The sequence below is a fragment of the Lissotriton helveticus genome, chromosome 1_1 (assembly GCF_964261635.1).
Source record: "Lissotriton helveticus chromosome 1_1, aLisHel1.1, whole genome shotgun sequence".
Classification (NCBI taxonomy): Eukaryota; Metazoa; Chordata; class Amphibia; order Caudata; family Salamandridae; genus Lissotriton; species Lissotriton helveticus.
Window position 1 is genome coordinate 1,312,381,970 of NC_136057.1, and position 18,911 is coordinate 1,312,400,880.

At 49.6% G+C, this 18,911-nt stretch overlaps 1 protein-coding gene across 1 annotated transcript in view; it reads right to left on the bottom strand.

Moving 5' to 3' along the window:
* LOC144763953 (prostaglandin F2-alpha receptor-like) overlaps nt 1-3,732 on the bottom strand; it is a 34,930-nt gene extending 31,198 nt beyond the window's left edge. Inside the window, exon 1 of the mRNA XM_078650019.1 lies at nt 2,854-3,732. Within this exon, the coding sequence (XP_078506145.1) occupies nt 2,854-3,732 (879 nt within the window). The remainder of the gene's footprint in view (nt 1-2,853) is intronic.
* Nucleotides 3,733-18,911: the final 15,179 nt, after the last annotated feature.

An 18,911-nucleotide genomic window follows, 5' to 3' on the forward strand; every position in this document is an offset into this window, starting at 1 on the left:
AGGATGGAGGCAAACTGGATCTAGAGAGGCCTGCAACCCGGTGCTGCTGGTAGGCAGACGTGTGTGCACAGCGGGTGCTGATCAACGGATACGTAGTCACTGAAAGGGCAGGCCCGCTACCCTATTTGCACAGTGTTACCGAGGCCTTTATCGGGTCCCCTATTCAAAGAAAGCATTGTGCAGGCTTGACACCGAGAATCCAGTTGCAGAGCCGGGGCTATGTGCAAGCCTTGGGAGCCCTAGGGTGCCTGAGAGGTGCTCAGTGCTTGCATATAGAGCGGGGGAACAGGCCCATTTTGGCCCGGTAATTTCTGGAAGAGTAGAAAGTGAAGAGGGACGCCTCGAGCACCTAGGGACTCCGGGGGAGATATTGAGTCCTTTTAAAAACTAATGGAAGTCTGACCCTTCCCTCCCTACAGAGCTCTGTCATACTTGGCACACTCTCGGTTTGGAAAAGGGTCCCATGATGCCTGACCCAAACATGGCCGACAATGGTGACTTCTTCCCCGTTGCTGAACTTTTACTTACTCAATCCTTGCAGGACTGTTACTGACCTCAAGAGGACTTCTAGAATTCTTTCGGACCATGGCTCCCCTCCCGCACTATTCTGACAATTCCTTTGTACACATGACCTCTTTCCTGACAGTGCAGTTCGAGCATTATGTTCGACGCCCGGTGGAGCTGCTCTGTTCAGCTAATGTGGAGATCGGACTTTGTTCACCACCTGACCGTCAACTGCCTGGCCAGGACCTTATGCACAGTTTCTCCCCTTCTCCCTGTCTCGCCCACCCTCCCCCTCATCGTATTTCTGCCATTCTGCTTTTGCCTTGTCTCCTCTCTATCCACCTGTCTAACTGATACCCATTGGAGCTTCCTTGAGAGCTAAAGGGGAGACTGGCCTTGGACTACCTCCCTGGCCGTCACCTACCCATGCGGTCTTTGGGCTGACTTTACCTCTGTCTCTTATTCCGTGTTCCCCCTCGTCCTCTCCCTTCTCACTCCCCTTCTCCCCCTTCCTTCTCAACTGGTCTCTCCTTTTCTCCCGTTAATGTGTCTCATATATTTGATGTAATGTGTAATTTTTATTATTGTTGTAACTTTGCTGACCTTATGTAAAGCGCTCCGATACCTACGGCAATATAAAACTCTTTAAATAAATAAATGTCAGAGGTTAAAAGGAGGTCTGACTGACATCCATATCTGAAATACTATAATGAAGTCGGGTGAGTTGAAAGGGGTAAAAGAGGACTGTAAAAGGAAGGCCAGAGAGGCGAGGGGTGTGCATGAGAGGGGCTTTAGAGAGACGGGAATGGCTGCCGGAAGATTTGAGGCGTTTGTGATTAGGAGAAGGGTGAATGAAGGTGAGGGGGCACTACTGAGGCGATAGCGACTGAGTGGCGTTGCAGAGTTTATAGGGCTGTGAGATGGGTTATGAGATAAAGGCCTTTAGGGATTAACTAGTCAGCCTGGGCATAGTAAAGAAGGAATGTTGGAGGTAGAAAAATATTTCATCTGTCTAGATGTGCATGTATATTTCATTGGGTGGGGTTGGTGAGGGGTACTTGTAAAGATTTAAATGAATCATGGTGGAGGTCAGGGCACCATCTCACCAATAAGCATGACATGGAGATCATGGTGGATTCACCCCAGTGGGCAAGTTGGGGCGACTTGGTAAACAAAAGAGGAAATTCTTTGTCTAGGCCTAGTGAAGCCTCTTTTGGAGTACTTCAGGGCAACGTCCTCTCGCGTCTTCTCTACATGCTGTGTGGAACCACTAGGCGCTATACTCAATCTAATATTGCAACAGCCATAAGGCGCTCACCTCTTCCCTTACAGATATTCTAAACTTGATGAGTAACCTGAAAGTAAATCTAAACCCTCCCAAGAATGAATATTTTCTTTTTTCCGTTTTTCGCCAAAGGACAGGAAATTTTTGATGAGTGATCTGCTAAACTCAAGAACATGTACTGCACACCAAATCGACCAGCTTAGCCAAATGTCTTGGCTTCAACCTTGACAAACTATTCCACCTTGACATACACATCATTGAAAGGGCAAAACATACAAGCTCTCCTCCCAACACAAGACCTAAAATTGGCCATCCAAAGTCCTATTCATTTCATGTATAAACTACTGAGGTTCTCCATGGACCAGGCTTCCTAAATCTCTCCTAGCAGCAGTCAGCAGCACATCTGGTCTCCAGTACAAAAGTGCATCACACCAGCCACTGCATAACTAGGTTGGCTTCCCAGGAAGAGTTGCTCTTCTTTGAGGATCGCTTGCATCTCTTGCAAGGAGATTTACATGAATAAACACTTATCTCAAAAGCTTCAGCAGCTGAAGCTGGAAACTCACAAATTAAGGATGTCTTCCCCTCTGAAAAATCATACTCTGGAAATGTGGCGAGGATCTCGGATGCCGCACTGACACACGTCTGACAAGTGGGGTCAACAGCTACTTTTTAAAGGGTCCTCAAAGAGCGCTTACTAGGAGACCTTTAATAATCTGTACCCAATTGATTGTCCCTGGTCTCCACAAAACTCCATGACTAATACACCAATGCCTTTCAGATGACTTAAACTCCTTTTTTTAGGACCTAGGCTTTTGCTTTATCAATGTTGTGCTGCCCCACTCTCTGTAAAGCGTCGGCCATCCTGTGCACAGAATATAAATAAATAAAACAACAAAATCATCCCAGTGGACATGTGAAAAGGCCATGATCATATTGTCCATGCAAGTATGTGGTGGAGGCCATGGCGACATATTACTCATAGACCCTCGTGAAACTTCCCCCGCTGGAATGTGATGAAGGAAGGCCATGTTGACATTCCCCCACATGCACGCGACACTCACCAGTACAGGAATCCAACAAATGGAGGTCACCATCATGATCGCAAGCAGCTGCACCACCATCTCGATGTCATGGGATTTGGCCCAGCGGTTGCACTTCCTCTTGCGCAGCCGGGCACAAACCAGAGTCAAACCACTCACTGTGTTGCAGACCAGTGCCATGAAGAGTGAAATCAGGCCCAGCAGCGAGAAGAGCAACGCAAAACTGACCTCGGTCCAGGGCGACTCTGGGCTGACATGGATGAAGCACCATGTTCCTGGATACTGCATGTCATACCGGCCAAAGCTCAACATGGGAAGTAGGGCAATAAGAAGGCAAGAGGTCCACAGGCCCAAAAGAGTGAACTTCATCCGTCTGGATGTGACTATTGAAGAATGCAGCAGCGGGTGGATCACACCGATGCAACGCTCCATGGCCATGACGCAGCCCAGGAACAGTGGGCAGAGGCCAAAGAAGACCATGCAGGCACCGAAAAACTGGCAAATAGAGCCTGTCTGGTCAAGTTCTTCCCACTGCAGCTCGACAGCGTAGAGGCGCAGCACGAAGGTGCCCAGGATGAGGTGCCCGGCAAAGTCAGTGATAACCAGGCTGCTGGCGAAGAGAAGGAAGGTGGTCTTGGAGCGGCGACGGAGATGGGCGTAGGACTGGACCAGGATCACTAGTGCAATGATGTTAGACATGGATCCCAGGGTCATAGAAAAGCTGGTCATGGTGGCTGACTGGGAGTGAGATGAAACAAGCTGGGTGGAAAAAGCCATGTTGGTGACACCATCTGGCACGTTGGAAATGTTTCTCACCTCATGAGTAGTGTCACAGGAATCGTTGTCTAATGCTTCGTATAGGCTATGCAGGGATAAGTTCTGCTGGTATAAAGCAACCATCTTACTGGTCTCAGCGGGAAACATCCAATGAGCTGTAGAACAAAAGACATGGAAAACTTATCAGAACTTTGACATAGAAACCACAGCAGCTAGAGTGGGGCGTAGAAGAACATTGTGGGGTGGGGTGAAAAAGAACATTTGACGAGTAAAGAATTGGGGAAATGAGTATAGCCGAGAACATAGAAAGAGTATAGCCATCAATGAGTTCCTAGGAAGATGAATAGGAGCATCCATCCACGGAAGCTTTACCCAAGTGTGCTATGGGATTCTGAAACAAACAGAGAGTAGCCATCTTGAGAGCCTAAAACAAGTAGAGAGGGCAGCCATCTATTTGAGCCTAGCACGAGGATGAAGGCAGCCATATTTGGCAGCCTAAAACAAAAGAGGGCAGCCATATATGGGAGACTATAACTAGGAGAGGAGGCAACCGTTTATGGGAACCTAAAACAAGGACAAAGGGCAGCCATCAAGAACAAGGAAAGGGGTCCGTGATCTATGGGATCCAGAATTAAGGGAGGTACTCTGGTAGGCAGCATGCAAAACACTGGCACGGGGCAACAGGAAGGCACTGATGTAACTGGGAAACCGAAAGGAGACCAAGATGCAGAGATCTGTGAAACGGGGCAAGCAACGTCTGTGGCACTGGACAACAGCGAGGGACTCAGACCATGACAATAGAACGTAAGTACCCCTAGAAAATAAAGCGCCTCGAATTATTTAGTGCTGGTGATGCTACAAATTCCATCTAGACCAGACACTGGGAAGAATGTCTTAGGTGGTTCTTCATTACAACCCCAATTATACTTTACTTTGAAGGGAAGGGCCATACTTAAACTTCGACAGCAGGGGTGCAAAGGAAGGCAGCAGGCCCCAAAGCATGCATCCGCAAGAATGGTAGACTAATGAGCTCCATTTTTTGCAGTGCATGGGTCATCTATGTCTAGAGTTTGCACTAGTGCTCGTGCAACGGTGAGAGATGCAAAGCGTCACAAGACTTCACTAAACAACGGACCAACTTTCCCACACAAAAGGTGGTTTGCATTGAAAGTTGACCCTTACGCTACTCCCAAAGTGTGTTGCGCCTTCCCCCTGATAATGTATGCAATGAATGACTGTCCTGAGTTGGTCAGCGCAAAAAACCTTTGGCTTGGTGCAAAGCAACATTCACTAAAATAGTGTTATCTGTTTTGCCCCAAAATCTTATTGCCAAAGAGAAACGGACACAGACAACGGTTCAAGTGGGGTAGCTCCTGAAACAGCTACATGTGACTTGTGTGCCTTACCCTAAAGCACATGGTGCAAACAAGCAGACCCCTGTGATGGGCTCTATATGTCCAGTACAAATACAAAGGCAGGCAGTGCAGTGTCCCCTTTGTGCCACTTGGTGATGCTCTGGGCGAGCGCCGCCAATGACATCATTGTCAAGTGACTCTTACTAAATCAGGGGGCTCATTTATGAGTCCTTGCGTCACTTTTACGCCGCTGGTGCGTCACTTTTTGTGACGCACCAGTGGCGTAAAAAATGCGCCTTGTTGCGCCATATTTACAAAGTGACGCATCTAGGTAGATGCGTCACTTTGTAAACCCCTGCGCCACATTATACCTGTGCCAGGTATAATGTATGCAAGGGGGGCGTATTGACGCAAGAAAGGGTCGTAGAAGTGACGCAGTGAAATCTATGTGATTTCACTGCGTCACTTTTAGGACGCCGTTGCGTCAAAATCTTGCGCCTGCCTCACAGCAGGCGTAAGACTGACGCAGGCCCTTTCACATGGGGCTTGTCCCATGTGAAAGGACACATTGCTGGAGTTGCGTCACTTTTGTGACACACTCCAGCAATGCGTAACTTTTGCGCTTACAGATACGTCAGAAATACTGACTGTATCTGTAACTCCTTGCGCAATGATGCGTCATACTGTAAATATGATGCATCATTGGGGTCGCAAGGAGGGTGCAGTGAAAAGTGACGCATTGCTGTTTTCTCGCAGCTATGCATCACTTTTCATAAATGAGGCCCCTATTGCTGTGCTATTTTTACTTTCACGCAACTCTGTGCTGCGGTTTTGTTACCCGGAACTGAAAACCTTTTCTGAGACTAAATCATCAACAGAGCACACTGTCCAACCCAGTTTTCAACAAGTGCTAGTAAACCACAGGCAATTCCTGATTCCTCCACTTCCATAGTGTCCGACCCCGTCCAGGTCCTGAGGAGAACCCTTAGAATGTATTGGGTTCAGAAACACGTCAAACCCCCCCCTCACAGTTAGTAACAGCCACTACCAACTTATGGAATGTACCATATAAAAAAAACAGGACTTTCTGTCTGTTGTAACCTCGGTTGATCTAGCTGCATCTGGCATGTTGCTTTTTAACAAGTATCAATCATTTGCACTGCCATACAAATAAGGACTGGTCTGATGATTGCCACATTGTTTTTTGTATACACTTGTGTGTTCATTGATGTGGTTCTTTAAAGTATTTCTGTTTGTAATGTGCTTCATGTCAGTGTTTAACTGTAATGTTGAATGTTGTACAGTGTCTTCCTCTATGACATGAATCAAATGTTGTAATAGTTCGTATCTTGAATGAAATAAGAAAAGGTGAAATAAAAGCACCACAACCACTTAATGATTAAAGGTGGTGAGTATCATAAGAACAGTGCACGTCCTGGGGGGCGTGGCTAAGCCGCCTAAGATGGCGGATCGATCTCTCTAGAGCTCCGGCTGCCGGCCCACGTCAAATGCAGTTTACGGTGTCCCCCCACTTGATACAGGGGCTGCGGAGGCAGTATTGACCGTCTGAGTGCCCCGTGACAGCCCTGATCCGCTTGAGGTTCCCGGGCAAGAACCCTGGAGGGCCCGCGGCGCTCCGCTGTCGCTCCCCGTGCTCGGCCTGGCAAGATGGCAGCCACCGGGTGGAGTGACGGCGTCTGAGTGCCGCTGAGCCCGTGTAATCGGGATTCCCCGACGGAACACCCACGCTGGATTCAGAGGTGAGGAGGCGGCGCTGGGGCGATGGCGACCCGTCCCGGCCCGCGGCCCGAAGTCTCAAGAGCGGAGAGGCCTGCGCGGCCCGTGCCCGGGACACCGAGAGGACCTGACAACCCACATAGCACCGCCAGAGACGGCCCACCGTGCTAAACCACCGCCGTGGTGGCCTGCCCGCGCCAGACAGTGCTGTGAAGTGGCACGCAAGGCCGGCAGGCGCAGAGACACTGGTGACGGCCCTGGGGCAGAGTGAACGACGGCCTCCCCTCCTTGCGGGGCCCCGGCAGGGCCCGGAACATCCCCCACCTGCAACACAGCCCCTGCCACGAGGTTCAGGGACGGGAGGGGCTGGTGTCTGAGAGCACCCGATGGCACACGCCACGACCCTGAAGGCCCGGAACACTGAGAGGGACTGACGACCCACGCAGCACCACCAGAGACGGCCCACTGCTGCCACACCTCCATCCCCGGTCTGCCCGACACCCCGATGCCCCGCCATCAACTGAGTGAGGCATGGGCCACCATACCGGGCGTAGAACACTACACTTTTGTGGCGTCAGATTGCCCTCCATCTACCTCCAGCTGCTAATACACAGACCGGGGTCGCGTGAAGAGGAGCGCACTGACGGAGGCTGGCCAACAGAAGACGACACAAGCCCAGACGGCCATAAGTTCGGGTGGCTGCCGTGGGAGACCCCCTCCCCCCGCCCCCCTCGTTTTGAACCGACAGGACCCAGATAACTTGTTGTTGCCATTGGCGGCTGCAACCCCCGAAGGCGGCGGCACCGTTGGAACCCCCCCTTCAGAACGCAGTGTCGGCTGACACGTGACGAGGTAGCTCCCGGAGATACCGAACCGGCCGGAACGCTGACCCAAAAGCCGGTCGTCGCCTACGTGGACCCCCACGAGAGATCCATAACCCCCACAATGGGCCGTCGAATAACGGGAACCTCACACGGCGCAGACCAACAGAAGATGCCACCTCCACTGCCGACTCCGACCACATTGCGGGATGGGCAGGACAACGCAGACCCCACGTCCAGAAAACTAGACCAAGTACTTGCAGCGATAGAACATTCCAGGGTGACGATGGAGAACAAGTTTGACACCCTAGCCACAGACCTCAACCTTCTCCGTGACGACCACAGGAAGCTATCGGACAAAGTTACCCAAGGTGAACAGGTGATACAGACCCTAAACCCACAAGTACAACAACACCACTGGGATATTGCGGACCTCCAGTCCCGACTCAAGGCCTTGGAATACAAGATGGACGATTTAGAGGGGCGCTCCCGGAGGAGCAACATCTGCGTCATGACTCTGCCAGAGGGGGTCAGAGGGGACTGACCCAATACAATTCATCACGGACTGGATTGCGTCCTTCACACCGGCCACAGATCTGACCCCTACTTCTCCATTGAACGAGCGCACCGAGTCCCAACACGGAAACCTAAACCCGGCATGCCCCCGCGACCGTTCCTGTTGAAACTCCTACACTTCCGAGATAGAGACGCAATTCTCCGGGCAGCCAGAACACACGGGAAACTACAAGTAGAGGATAAACAAGTGATGCTCTTCCCCGATTATTCCCGGGCCGTACAACAACAGAGGGCCACCTTCCAGGCAATAAAGCGAACACTCCGACAGAAAAACATCCAATATGCCCTCCTGTTCCCGGCCAAGATCAATATCATCCATGATGGCGCTGCGCACTTCTTTACAGACCCGAAAGAAGCGGACACCTGGGTGGAACAACATACCTCTCGCCGCCCGGCGTCACCGGGCACACAAAACGATTCGTCTGGACGACGACTGCGGAGACAGGGCCACAAAGTCACCCTGACACAACTCAGTGCCAGGTCCACTCAACCAGGGAGCAGCTCCCCAGACCTCACCCAGATTATAGCGGAGCGCAGAAGAGCAATCCAGGCGGTGTCCGCGCTCGGCCCGACGGAAGGGGGATTGGACATGGACAGAGAGCCCCATCTATTCAGCTCTGAGGATGAAACCAGTGATGCTCCGGCCTCCCGTGAGGGTTCACTGACACCCCCGATAGTGACTCCCCAGACCGCGGATCTGCTGATGTAACAGGGATATGAACTCGGAGACCGCTTGATACCGCGGCTCAGCTCGAACTGGACAGCTCGGCAGGCCTTCGGCGGCCCAGACAACCGTCTAAAGGGATGGGTCCGCGGGTGGATCTGAGATGCTTATGGGACTTCGCCACGTTGCCCCGAACCTACACCAAACGACCACTCAGCACGTGACACCAGAAGGACAGTTTCCGCAATCAGTATGCCTTAATCGTGGAACAGGCAGCACCAGGGAAGGAGACCGGCTACCACCCCTTAGCAACAAACTAAAGACTTCACATTCTATATTGTTTGGACGTATTGCCCCGAGCAATAGGTCCCCCTAGTTGGGAATGTTCCCCAGAGTTATGGTTTATCTTCCCTTTACGATATAATTTTCCTGGACACTATGAAGCGGGCGGGCTTGGGGGGACAGAGCCATGGCATGCGGCACCGGGTCGTAGGAGGGGGGGGCGGGGGCCTGGGGGGGATTAGGTGGGGGGGGGGGCGTGGTTGTTGCACAGGGTCCGTAATCTACGCGACTGAACCATGACACCTAATTTACCAAACACGGACCTCAAATTTGTAACCCTAAATGTCAAGGGTATGCATGCGGCCACTAAGAGGTACTCGATCTATGCCTATATTAAGCGACAGCAGGCACAGGTGGCCCTCCTACAGGAGACTCACCTGACGGAACAGGAGGTATGCCGCCTTCATAGAAAATGGCAGGGTATTATATGTGCCACCAAATACTCCGCCTTCACCAGAGGTGCTTTGATATGGATTAGACCTGGGGTGCCATTCAAAGAACAGGCCCGACTGATTGACAGCGATGGGAGATACGCTATAGTTAGTGGCCTATTAGAAGGCCAACCGATACTTATCGGTTGCGTGTATGCTCCGAATACAGAGCAGGAACAATACTGGGACAAGCTAACCGCTATACTAGCCCGTCACACATCGATACCTTGGCTCTTGGGAGGAGATTACAATTGTGTAGTAGACCTACACCTAGCCAGATCACACCCTCCCCCGCCACACTCCCCGGCACACAAACAAACAGAACATTTTCCCAAATGGGTGGACCACTGGGCGCTAGCGGATGCTTGGAGAGCACAGAACCAGACGGCCAGGTTATATTCCTTTCATTCCATCCCGCATGACCTTAGGGTGCGACTCGACAGATTTCTGTGTTCCGCAGCCATCCTACCGAAAATACAACACACTGACTACCTGGGACGCATAGTATCGGATCATGATGCACACACAGTGACCCTTCGTTGAAGACCACCCCACCCCCCTATCCCCACATGGAGGCTCCCTCAGGAATGCCTCACTGATCAGGCCTTTCACCAAACGCATGAGGACTTCATTCAGGAACACTTTCGGCGTAATGCGGGCTCTGCCTCCTCCAGGGCTATAGAATGGGATACATACAAGGATACCGCACGGGGACATTGTATTCAGCAGGTGGTGGGGGTACGGAGAACACTAGAACAAGCACTACATGCGTCAGAGATAGCGCTGACAGGACTGTCCCGAGATTCGGACCAGGGAAGGGCCACCTTAGAACAGATTGGGGCGGCGAAGCTCACACACGCGGAAACACTACGAGATCTGCGGAAATATAAATTACGCATGTATGTCACACGGGCACACAGGGAGGGCAACAGAGCAGGAGCACTCCTAGCATGGATGGCCAAACAGGACACGACCTCACAGCCCATCACAATGTTGGTGGACGAAACTGGATGACTCCACACTTCACAACTCGACATCCTGAACATATTTCGCACCCATTACACGAACGTGTACTGTAACCCAGCGCCGGTGCCACCATGCACACTGTAACACTTCATGGGTATACACAGGCTCCCCTCCATATCCGCTGAGGAGAAGAAAGATTTAGATAGCAAAATTACATCCTCGGATATTAAACGCGCTATCGGGTCCCTTGCACGAAAGAAAACACCGGGGATGGATGGGCTCCCATTGGAATACTATAGCACGTTCGCAGCCCAGATAGTGCCCCATCTAACGATCACATACGAAGAGGCCCTATCCAAGGGGATTCTAGCCGCATCATTCCGCGAATCCACGATGGTGACCTTCCTAAAACCCCACAGAGACCCCACACACCCGTCCTCATATAGACCCATCACACTCCTAAACACGGATTGTAAGATCCTAGGGAAAATACTAGCCGACCGTTATAGTCATACTTTACCAGCCCTAATGCATCCTGATCAATGCGGATTTGTGCCCGGGCGCAACACATCACATAACTTAAGATTACTTTTCCATATCCAGGACAGTGTGCAGGACAGATTCCCTCACGCGGCGTGCCTGATCTTCGACCTAGTGAAGGCATTTGCCACATTGCTATGGCCACACCTATTCGCGGTCCTTCGGACACTGAACTTCGGCCGGGTTTTGGTGGCGTACACGCAACTCTTATATAAGGGACTCACTTCTAGAGTAAGAATCGGCAAGCTTATCTCTACTCCCTTCCCGATTGAGAGGGGTTCCAGGCATGGGTGCCCTCTCTCCCCCCTCCTATTCGCACTAGCCGTCGAACCTTTGGCTGTGCGGCTGCGACGGGAGGGAGAGTCCTGGGGGATTCCGATCGCTGGGACAACACACTGAGTATCATTATATGCAGACGATCTGCTGATATACGTCTGCGACGTGATGAGAGATCTTACCTCAATATGGGATACCCTACAGACCTTTGGAGCCATTTCAGGTCTCAAGGTCAATTGGGAGAAATCGACTATCTACCCCCTCGGCCCCCACCTCGCGCCGCACAATGTGACACTGGCCACTCAGACCTTGCACTGGAATGGGGCTGCCCCTAGATACTTAGGAGTCCGACTTTACCAATCCCCGACTGACTTATATGAGGGCAATCATCGCAAGGTGCTGGCGGGCCTGCGATCGGCGGTGAGCTTCTGGAAGACTCTGCCCCTGGCACCCATCGGCCGGGTGGCCATAGCGAAAATGATAATGGTACCCAGGCTACTCTATCACTTTGTCAATCTCCCGGTAATCCCACCCCGGTCATTCGTCCGGGAACTAGATACCCGGCTCACAACGCTAATTTGGGGTGCTGCCCGACATAGGGTGGCACTCCGTACGCTGTATTTGCCCACCACACATGGAGGCCTAGGAGCCCCATCCTTTGAATCATATTTCCTGGCTGCCTAACTCCAGTGGCTATCCCACTGGACAGAGGAATGGTGTGTCGGGGAAACGACAACAGAGACCGGCAGGATACCTCTGCCGGTCATCAGGAGGATGCTCCTACCCGGAACCAAACCGTCTCGCACCCACCCGATTCAAGTTTCCATCACGCGCAGATGTATGATGCGTATTCATCGAATGTCCAAAGACCGGCCACTCTATTCCCCACTGTTACCCTTGGTAGGTCTCCCTTGCGGAGAAAAACATTACACTACCAGAACCCTACAAATCTGGACCGACCACAACGTGACGGAGGTGGGAGCGTTGTTCCACGAGGGTCAATTGCGCACCTACGAACAGTTGGCTGAGTAGTATGACCTCCCGCGAGGACTATTCCTCACGCATAGGCAACTCCTGGATAGCACACGACCGATCTGGAACCTGCGAGACGGAGAGCCACACACACACCCGGTACTCCATACGATACTCCGAATGGGAGCTGGAAGACACCTAGTTACATGGCATTATAAAGCCATCCGAGAATTGACAAATGCCTCCCTGGATACTTTACGACAGTCCTGGGAAGACGACGTTGGCAGGGTGTTCCATGACACAGAATGGAAGCGCGCTCTGGAATACTCAAAGAAAGTGTCCAGAAACGCGCGATTCAAGAACATACAGTTCAATATACTCCACCGAGCCTACCTCACGCGGACAAACTACACCGGTATTACCCGGATACACAATTCAATTGCCCGCGCTGCAACCTATCGGAAGCAAACTTTAAGCACATGTTTTGGGACTGCCCCTCCCTACTCTGCTACTGGACCAAGATACACAACACACTCACTGCATTGGTCAATATGTCGCACGTAGATTCCTGGGAAGTCTGTGCACTAGGGACATACAAAAGGAAGAAATCAGAGAAATTGCACTGGCGGTTCGTATCCCTCGCTCTGCTATTGGCCTAGTGGGCTATTGCCATGCACTGGAGGGCCCCCTCGGGCCCCCCGGAAGCGGCTTGGATAGGAGCGGTGAATAAGTGGGGGGCGGCGGAGGATGCTATCCTACGGGAGGAGGAAGTGAAGGGAACACGCAAGCACCCCATCTCCCTGGAATGGGCACAGCTGCTCACACAATTTAGACAAGAGACGACCCCGGACGACACCGCGGGACCATCCCCGCCTCACACCCAGTCTTCCCCTCGGCACCCCAACCCCCCCAGTCAAATGCCTGAAGCTTGATTCCCCTGCAAACGAGATAGGTCGGACCGAATGCCGGTCCCTCATGGGGATGCGGTTCGCCACCTCTGACGAAATACTCCCCTCTCCCCCGGGGGCCCTTGCGGACCCGCGCACCCCCCCTTGACCTACGGTCCCCGGCACCCTCTACTCACCATGACCATTGGCCCCAGCGAGTCCGCCTCACGCACATCCACCGCACATGGATCTAGGAAAAGTTTTCCCCGCAGTTTCACATTTAGTTCTGGCCGGTAGTTTGGACACCAACACACATTTTCCTGGTTTGCAACTGCCGTTCAGATAAAGGTTCATATAGACATACACAGGGGCGACATTTACACCTACCCCCCGCCAGCACGCAACTCCCAGGACGAGATGTAAAAGGTTCGTACCATGTTACATTCAGATTCCGAACTCACAAGCCTGAGGACATCTGGGTACAAATATGGTAGACGGGGGGACACCTACACGCTGCAAATATCTTCTAATTGTGAATTTTGTGTAACCCTCTCATGTGTGACATAAATGGTGAATCTTTGATGCATCATCCCCCCGGGGGCTTTGAAATGTAAAAACCTTAATAAAAAAATGTAAACAAAAAAAAAAAGAACAGTGCACGTCCTAAACACCCCCTCTATTTCCCTTAGTATTAAGGTGCACTAGTTTGGACATAAGTATTGGCCCAACCCCTTGTTGTAATAAAGCGCTTTTTTATGCAGGATTTCCTTGCATGAAGGACAGTAAATTTGGGCCTTTGTTTCACACGATTCCCGTCTAGGTGCTGTTGGAACAAATAATGCATTAGGCAAATTCCCAAGCCTTCTTTTCATACAAGTCTGTCTGCACAGCCTCTCGTTTTTAGTTCTGGCGATAGACAGGTCCTTTTGATTTGACTAAATGAATATGTATATGTAATTAGTTATAGAGAAATTCAGCTGGCCCTCTTCATCCATGGATCTGTTGTGAAGTCATTAACATATTTCATCCGTCCACTACAAAGTACAATTTGGGGCAACTAAATGAGGGAACCACTTCAGGTACTGGCTAGCTTCACTCTGAGTGATGGCATTCTGGCCTTTCACAAGGAGCACATTCACACACAAAAAAGTTGTTGCCTTAAGTGCCAGGAATTACCATGACAATGTGCGCTTTTTGAAACCCCCAAATATTTTTGCTGTTCACCAATATTATTTTTAGATTGAAGAGGGCCTGGTAGCTTCCCAAACAATAAAGTTTTACAAAAACCGTGACAAAAAAAGCTTTGACAATGACAAGAGGCTGGCGGCCAATGGCCAACTTATTCTCTTTGCCAATGCTTGTTTTGTCATTTTGTTGATACTAAAGTATCCTTCGAATGTTCCATTTGGATGGGTTGTATTGCAAATGCAGCCTCTTCGCTCCTTTAGGACTGATGACTGACGATCCTTTATAACCTTCAAATTATGAGAGGTAAGTACAGCTCTGCCGGTGCACCTCAATCCCCACCTGACACATCAAAGACTACTCCAGTACTGGGACCTCACCGATCTTTGCCAGTGCTCCTTAATCCCCATCTGCAGCATCACTTGCTATAACAGTACTCAGGGCCGGTCTGGCCGTAACTGGCAGCAGGTGTTTTTTTTTATTCGGTGGGCCGGAAGGGTGGGGCCCCGTTTTTGACCCGTGGGGGACGGTTTTGTTACTGGGGCCGGTTTTGCAGCAGTGCTGAAATATCAGCCCCATGAAATAAAAGCGGCACTAGCACTAAGGCAGGCGCATCTCAATAGCACCACTCCCCCCCACTCCATGGGCGGTCGGGCGGAATTGCCAGGGCTGGTTTCCATTCCCAATCCGGCCGTGATAGTACTATGATCACACACAGCGCTACCAGTGCACCTCAATCCCGCCCTCAGTACCACCTGCTAGCAAGGGCGCCAAGTTGTATGGGCGTATTGGGCGAAAGCTCCAGCAATCCTTATGATTAGGGCTACAAGGGGCAAGCCCAGTGGCGGCTCGCAGAGGGAGTGCTGCGGGGCGGTGAGGCAGGGCGGGGGAGGGGCAGGGTGGGGGGTAGTGGAGTCGGACATACGACGGGCAGCAGTAAGGTAAATAGTTTTATTTATATATTTACTTACCTTACTCCTGCCCGTCGTATGTCCTACTCCACTACTCCCCACTCTGCCCATCCCCCACCCCGCCTCAATGCCCCGCAGCACTCCCTCTACGAGCCGCCACTGGGCAGGCTATGACTGTAAGGGTGTTAAAGAGGGTGCTTAACATAGCTGCAGGATCCTATGACGAGACTAGGGCTGCAACTGAAAGCCATATCTCACAGCGTTGGCACCAGTCATTATCACTTTAAAGAAATTGACTCAGAACATTTAATTGAGTCAGTGAAAATGGGCCATTAAAATGTACCAATCAAGCTCACCTCCCTTTTGTTTTAAAATACAGCTTTCCGTAATTTATTCTCCCAATTACCTCTTTATATGTGGAAAAGGTAGACCTAATAGGCACAATTATTTTCAATTGTTCTTTTCACATTGCTGTTTGATAATATATATATATATATTTCATTTGATGTTTCTGTATATCGCTCAAGTGGTCAGGATGCTGCTATTAGAACACTATTTAAAATAATATTATGTCAAAAGCTCTGAGTTCCACGGATGGAAAACTGCACCCTGACAGTTACAAATGTAAATGTTAGTAGCATAACATTGCAGGGGTTCTTAAAGCTACCTTTGCATGCCTTAGTTTGTGATTACGGGTCAGATATTCAAAGCTGGTTAGTGGTTGCAAAGCCTACAATTCCTAAGGGCTAGATTGTGTGAAGCATTTTTGCAATCGCAAACGGCCTGATGCGTAGGATCAGGCCGTTTCCAACCGCAAACATATATTTTGGTATGTAGTGATCCCAAATTGTGATTCCGTATCATGTAACGGAATCGCAATTTGGAATTGCGAATACATACCAATTCGGTATTTGGAAGGGGCATTTTTAGGGCATCTCTTCCAAATACCAAAGCAGAATGGGATGTATGAATGTTTTTGGACCGAAAAGCAGTTGCAAATCATTCGCACTTTACAACCAAATTAAAGTTCGTGGTAACCCATTTGCAAATGGTAGAGGTCCACTTACTCACGGACCATTGTCCACTCCTAGAAAAAGAAGATGAAACTTTCCATTTTTGATTTTTTAAACACGTCCTGTTTTATTTAAGGAAAACAGCTGATTTTTTTTTTTTTTTTAAAAGGATTGCTTTATTTAAAAGCAATCACAGTCATGATGGTATGCTGACCCCAGCACGCCACCATCCCTTTGATAGCAGCGAATTCTAGTGGGTCACAAATTGTAAACTACCTCAATAATATTCTTGAGGTACGCATATTTACAACCCACTACGAATTGCTATTTAGGGAATAGGGGCAAGATAACCCATTTGTACATTAATAGTAGTGATTAACAATTAGAGATTCACTAAAAAAATCTCTATTTGGTAATGGCTACTTCCAAACATAAGCATTTGTTTTTAAATATAGGCTTGTATATGCCTCAATGAGTCACTGTTTTCAGGGAAAAACAGGCAAAAGTCACGGTGTGGTTAAATACAAGTAAGTACAAATGACATAAGTGGAGGTAAAAATAATAAATATGCACTTACCACTACATACTTATCTTTATTATATTGTTCTTGACAATATTTTAGAGGACAATATTAAAACTTTGAGTTTTGGTAGCGTTTCAATGTACACTTATATTTACTTGAATATTTCTAAAGCACGCAGCAAAGTATGTATTTCTGCTCTGACTGGAAACATTCGCATTGAAGTAATGGAAACAATAGGGTTGTGACATCACTTCCCGTGACATCACTTGTTCTGTTGTAGTGACGTAGTTTCACACTGGCTTTTAGTATTAATCCTTCACATTTGTTTAGGCCCTTCGGCATCCCCCCTGTTCCAAACTGCTATAGTGGGAAGTTCCGTACGCCACTGGCCCCAACAATAATTTGGTGACTCTTGACTCCAAGCACTGTAGCGGAATCAACAGTTGGCTCCCACATTTCACCTCAATTTTATCTTGCTACACTACTGGGTACTACATCTCTGGAGCTCCTCAATCCTGGCTTGTTATAGCTCTGGGCCCGCGTGTAGCTCTGCCAGTGAACCTCATTTCCGGCCTACAACATCCAGGGTCAGACTGGGACACAAAATGACCCAGACATCAAAATAAAAATGGCCCCCATTAGCGAATCAGATAGCTACAAAAGTTATATTATAAGGGAAAACCAGCCCAACTGTCTGTAAAACCGGTCACATTGGCCAAATAACAACCCACCCACTCATTTGTCAGACCAGCCCATCAGGCACTGGCTGATTGCCCTATAGGCCAGTCTGACCTTGACAACATCACAGGCTGCTATTAATACCCAGCTCTGCCAGTGTACCTCATCCTCACCTACTAACATGGGTGCCAAGGGGTGCGGGCCTGGGTGGCCCTAGAGGAGAGGGCAAACCAGGGCTGTAGGGGGGTTAAACAGGGTGAGCTGCAGATCTCAGGGTGACTATAGCTGCAATTAAAAGTCACCTCTCACATTATCAGATCAGAGAGTTCGCACCAGACATTATCACTAGAAATCATTGTGTTCGGAATATTTGATGCAGTCTGTGAAACATGCTCCATTAAATTGTACTAACCAAAGTCTCCCCTCCCCCACCCACCCCCGGTGTTAAGTTGTTGTAACTTGGAGTTATTTAGACGCTCAATTACCCCCTTATATGAGCAAGATAGATGTACTGGGTTCAATTATATTCAAATGTTCTTTTCACATTTGCCTCTGTGATATTATCAATTTCATTTGATGGTTTTGAGCAGGCCGCTCGCAATTAGGATGCTGCTACAGAACATACAAATATACAATTATTAGAAACCACCGAGTTTCCTGGAAAACTGTACCTGTCCCCACAGCACACTGTCTTCAATGTGTCACAAACAAGTGATTTGATGTGACATGTCTTTGCTGATATTAACCTGATGGGTTACATGTATAAAGTGTAATAGCATAATATGGATAGCTTCTGAAGGCAATCTCTGAATTCTTTTGATTGTATTTACAGCAGGGGTGTAGCTTCCATTGGTGCAGCATGTGCAGTGGCGCCGGGCCCAGAGGCCTGTGGTGCCCACTGAAGCCTTGTTATTGCTGTATTTTATCATTCAAACAGCAGCAAGGGGCCCATTTCCTTATTTGCACTAGATCCCATGACACACTGGCTATGCTTCTTTTTAACAGTACAGCACTGCAGAAATGACTATCTTCCTGAACACGTTCAGTAGTTTTGAAATGTTGGTTCAAATATTCCTACTTTGCAGGGTCAATTAAGTAGGCATGAATGGGTGATATAGTTTTTGCTCGTACACATACATTGTATCCGCGTTTTTACTTTTATATTTAACACACAGAGCAAATGTGTACCTGAACTCTCGCGCCCCTTCGTAAGTCTCGAGGTAGACTGAACCGGGCGTGTCCATGGTATACGGAGGAATTGCGCCAACTGAAATCAAGCTGTAAACGCGCCGAGAGGGCCTGGAGGAAGCACTACTCGACTCCAGCAAGGGCCTCGTTTAGGCTGGCACTGCAGGGTTACAAGGCACAGATAAAGCTGGCTAAAGCGGCTTTTCTGGAATCCACTTTGAACAAGGCGCCTAACAA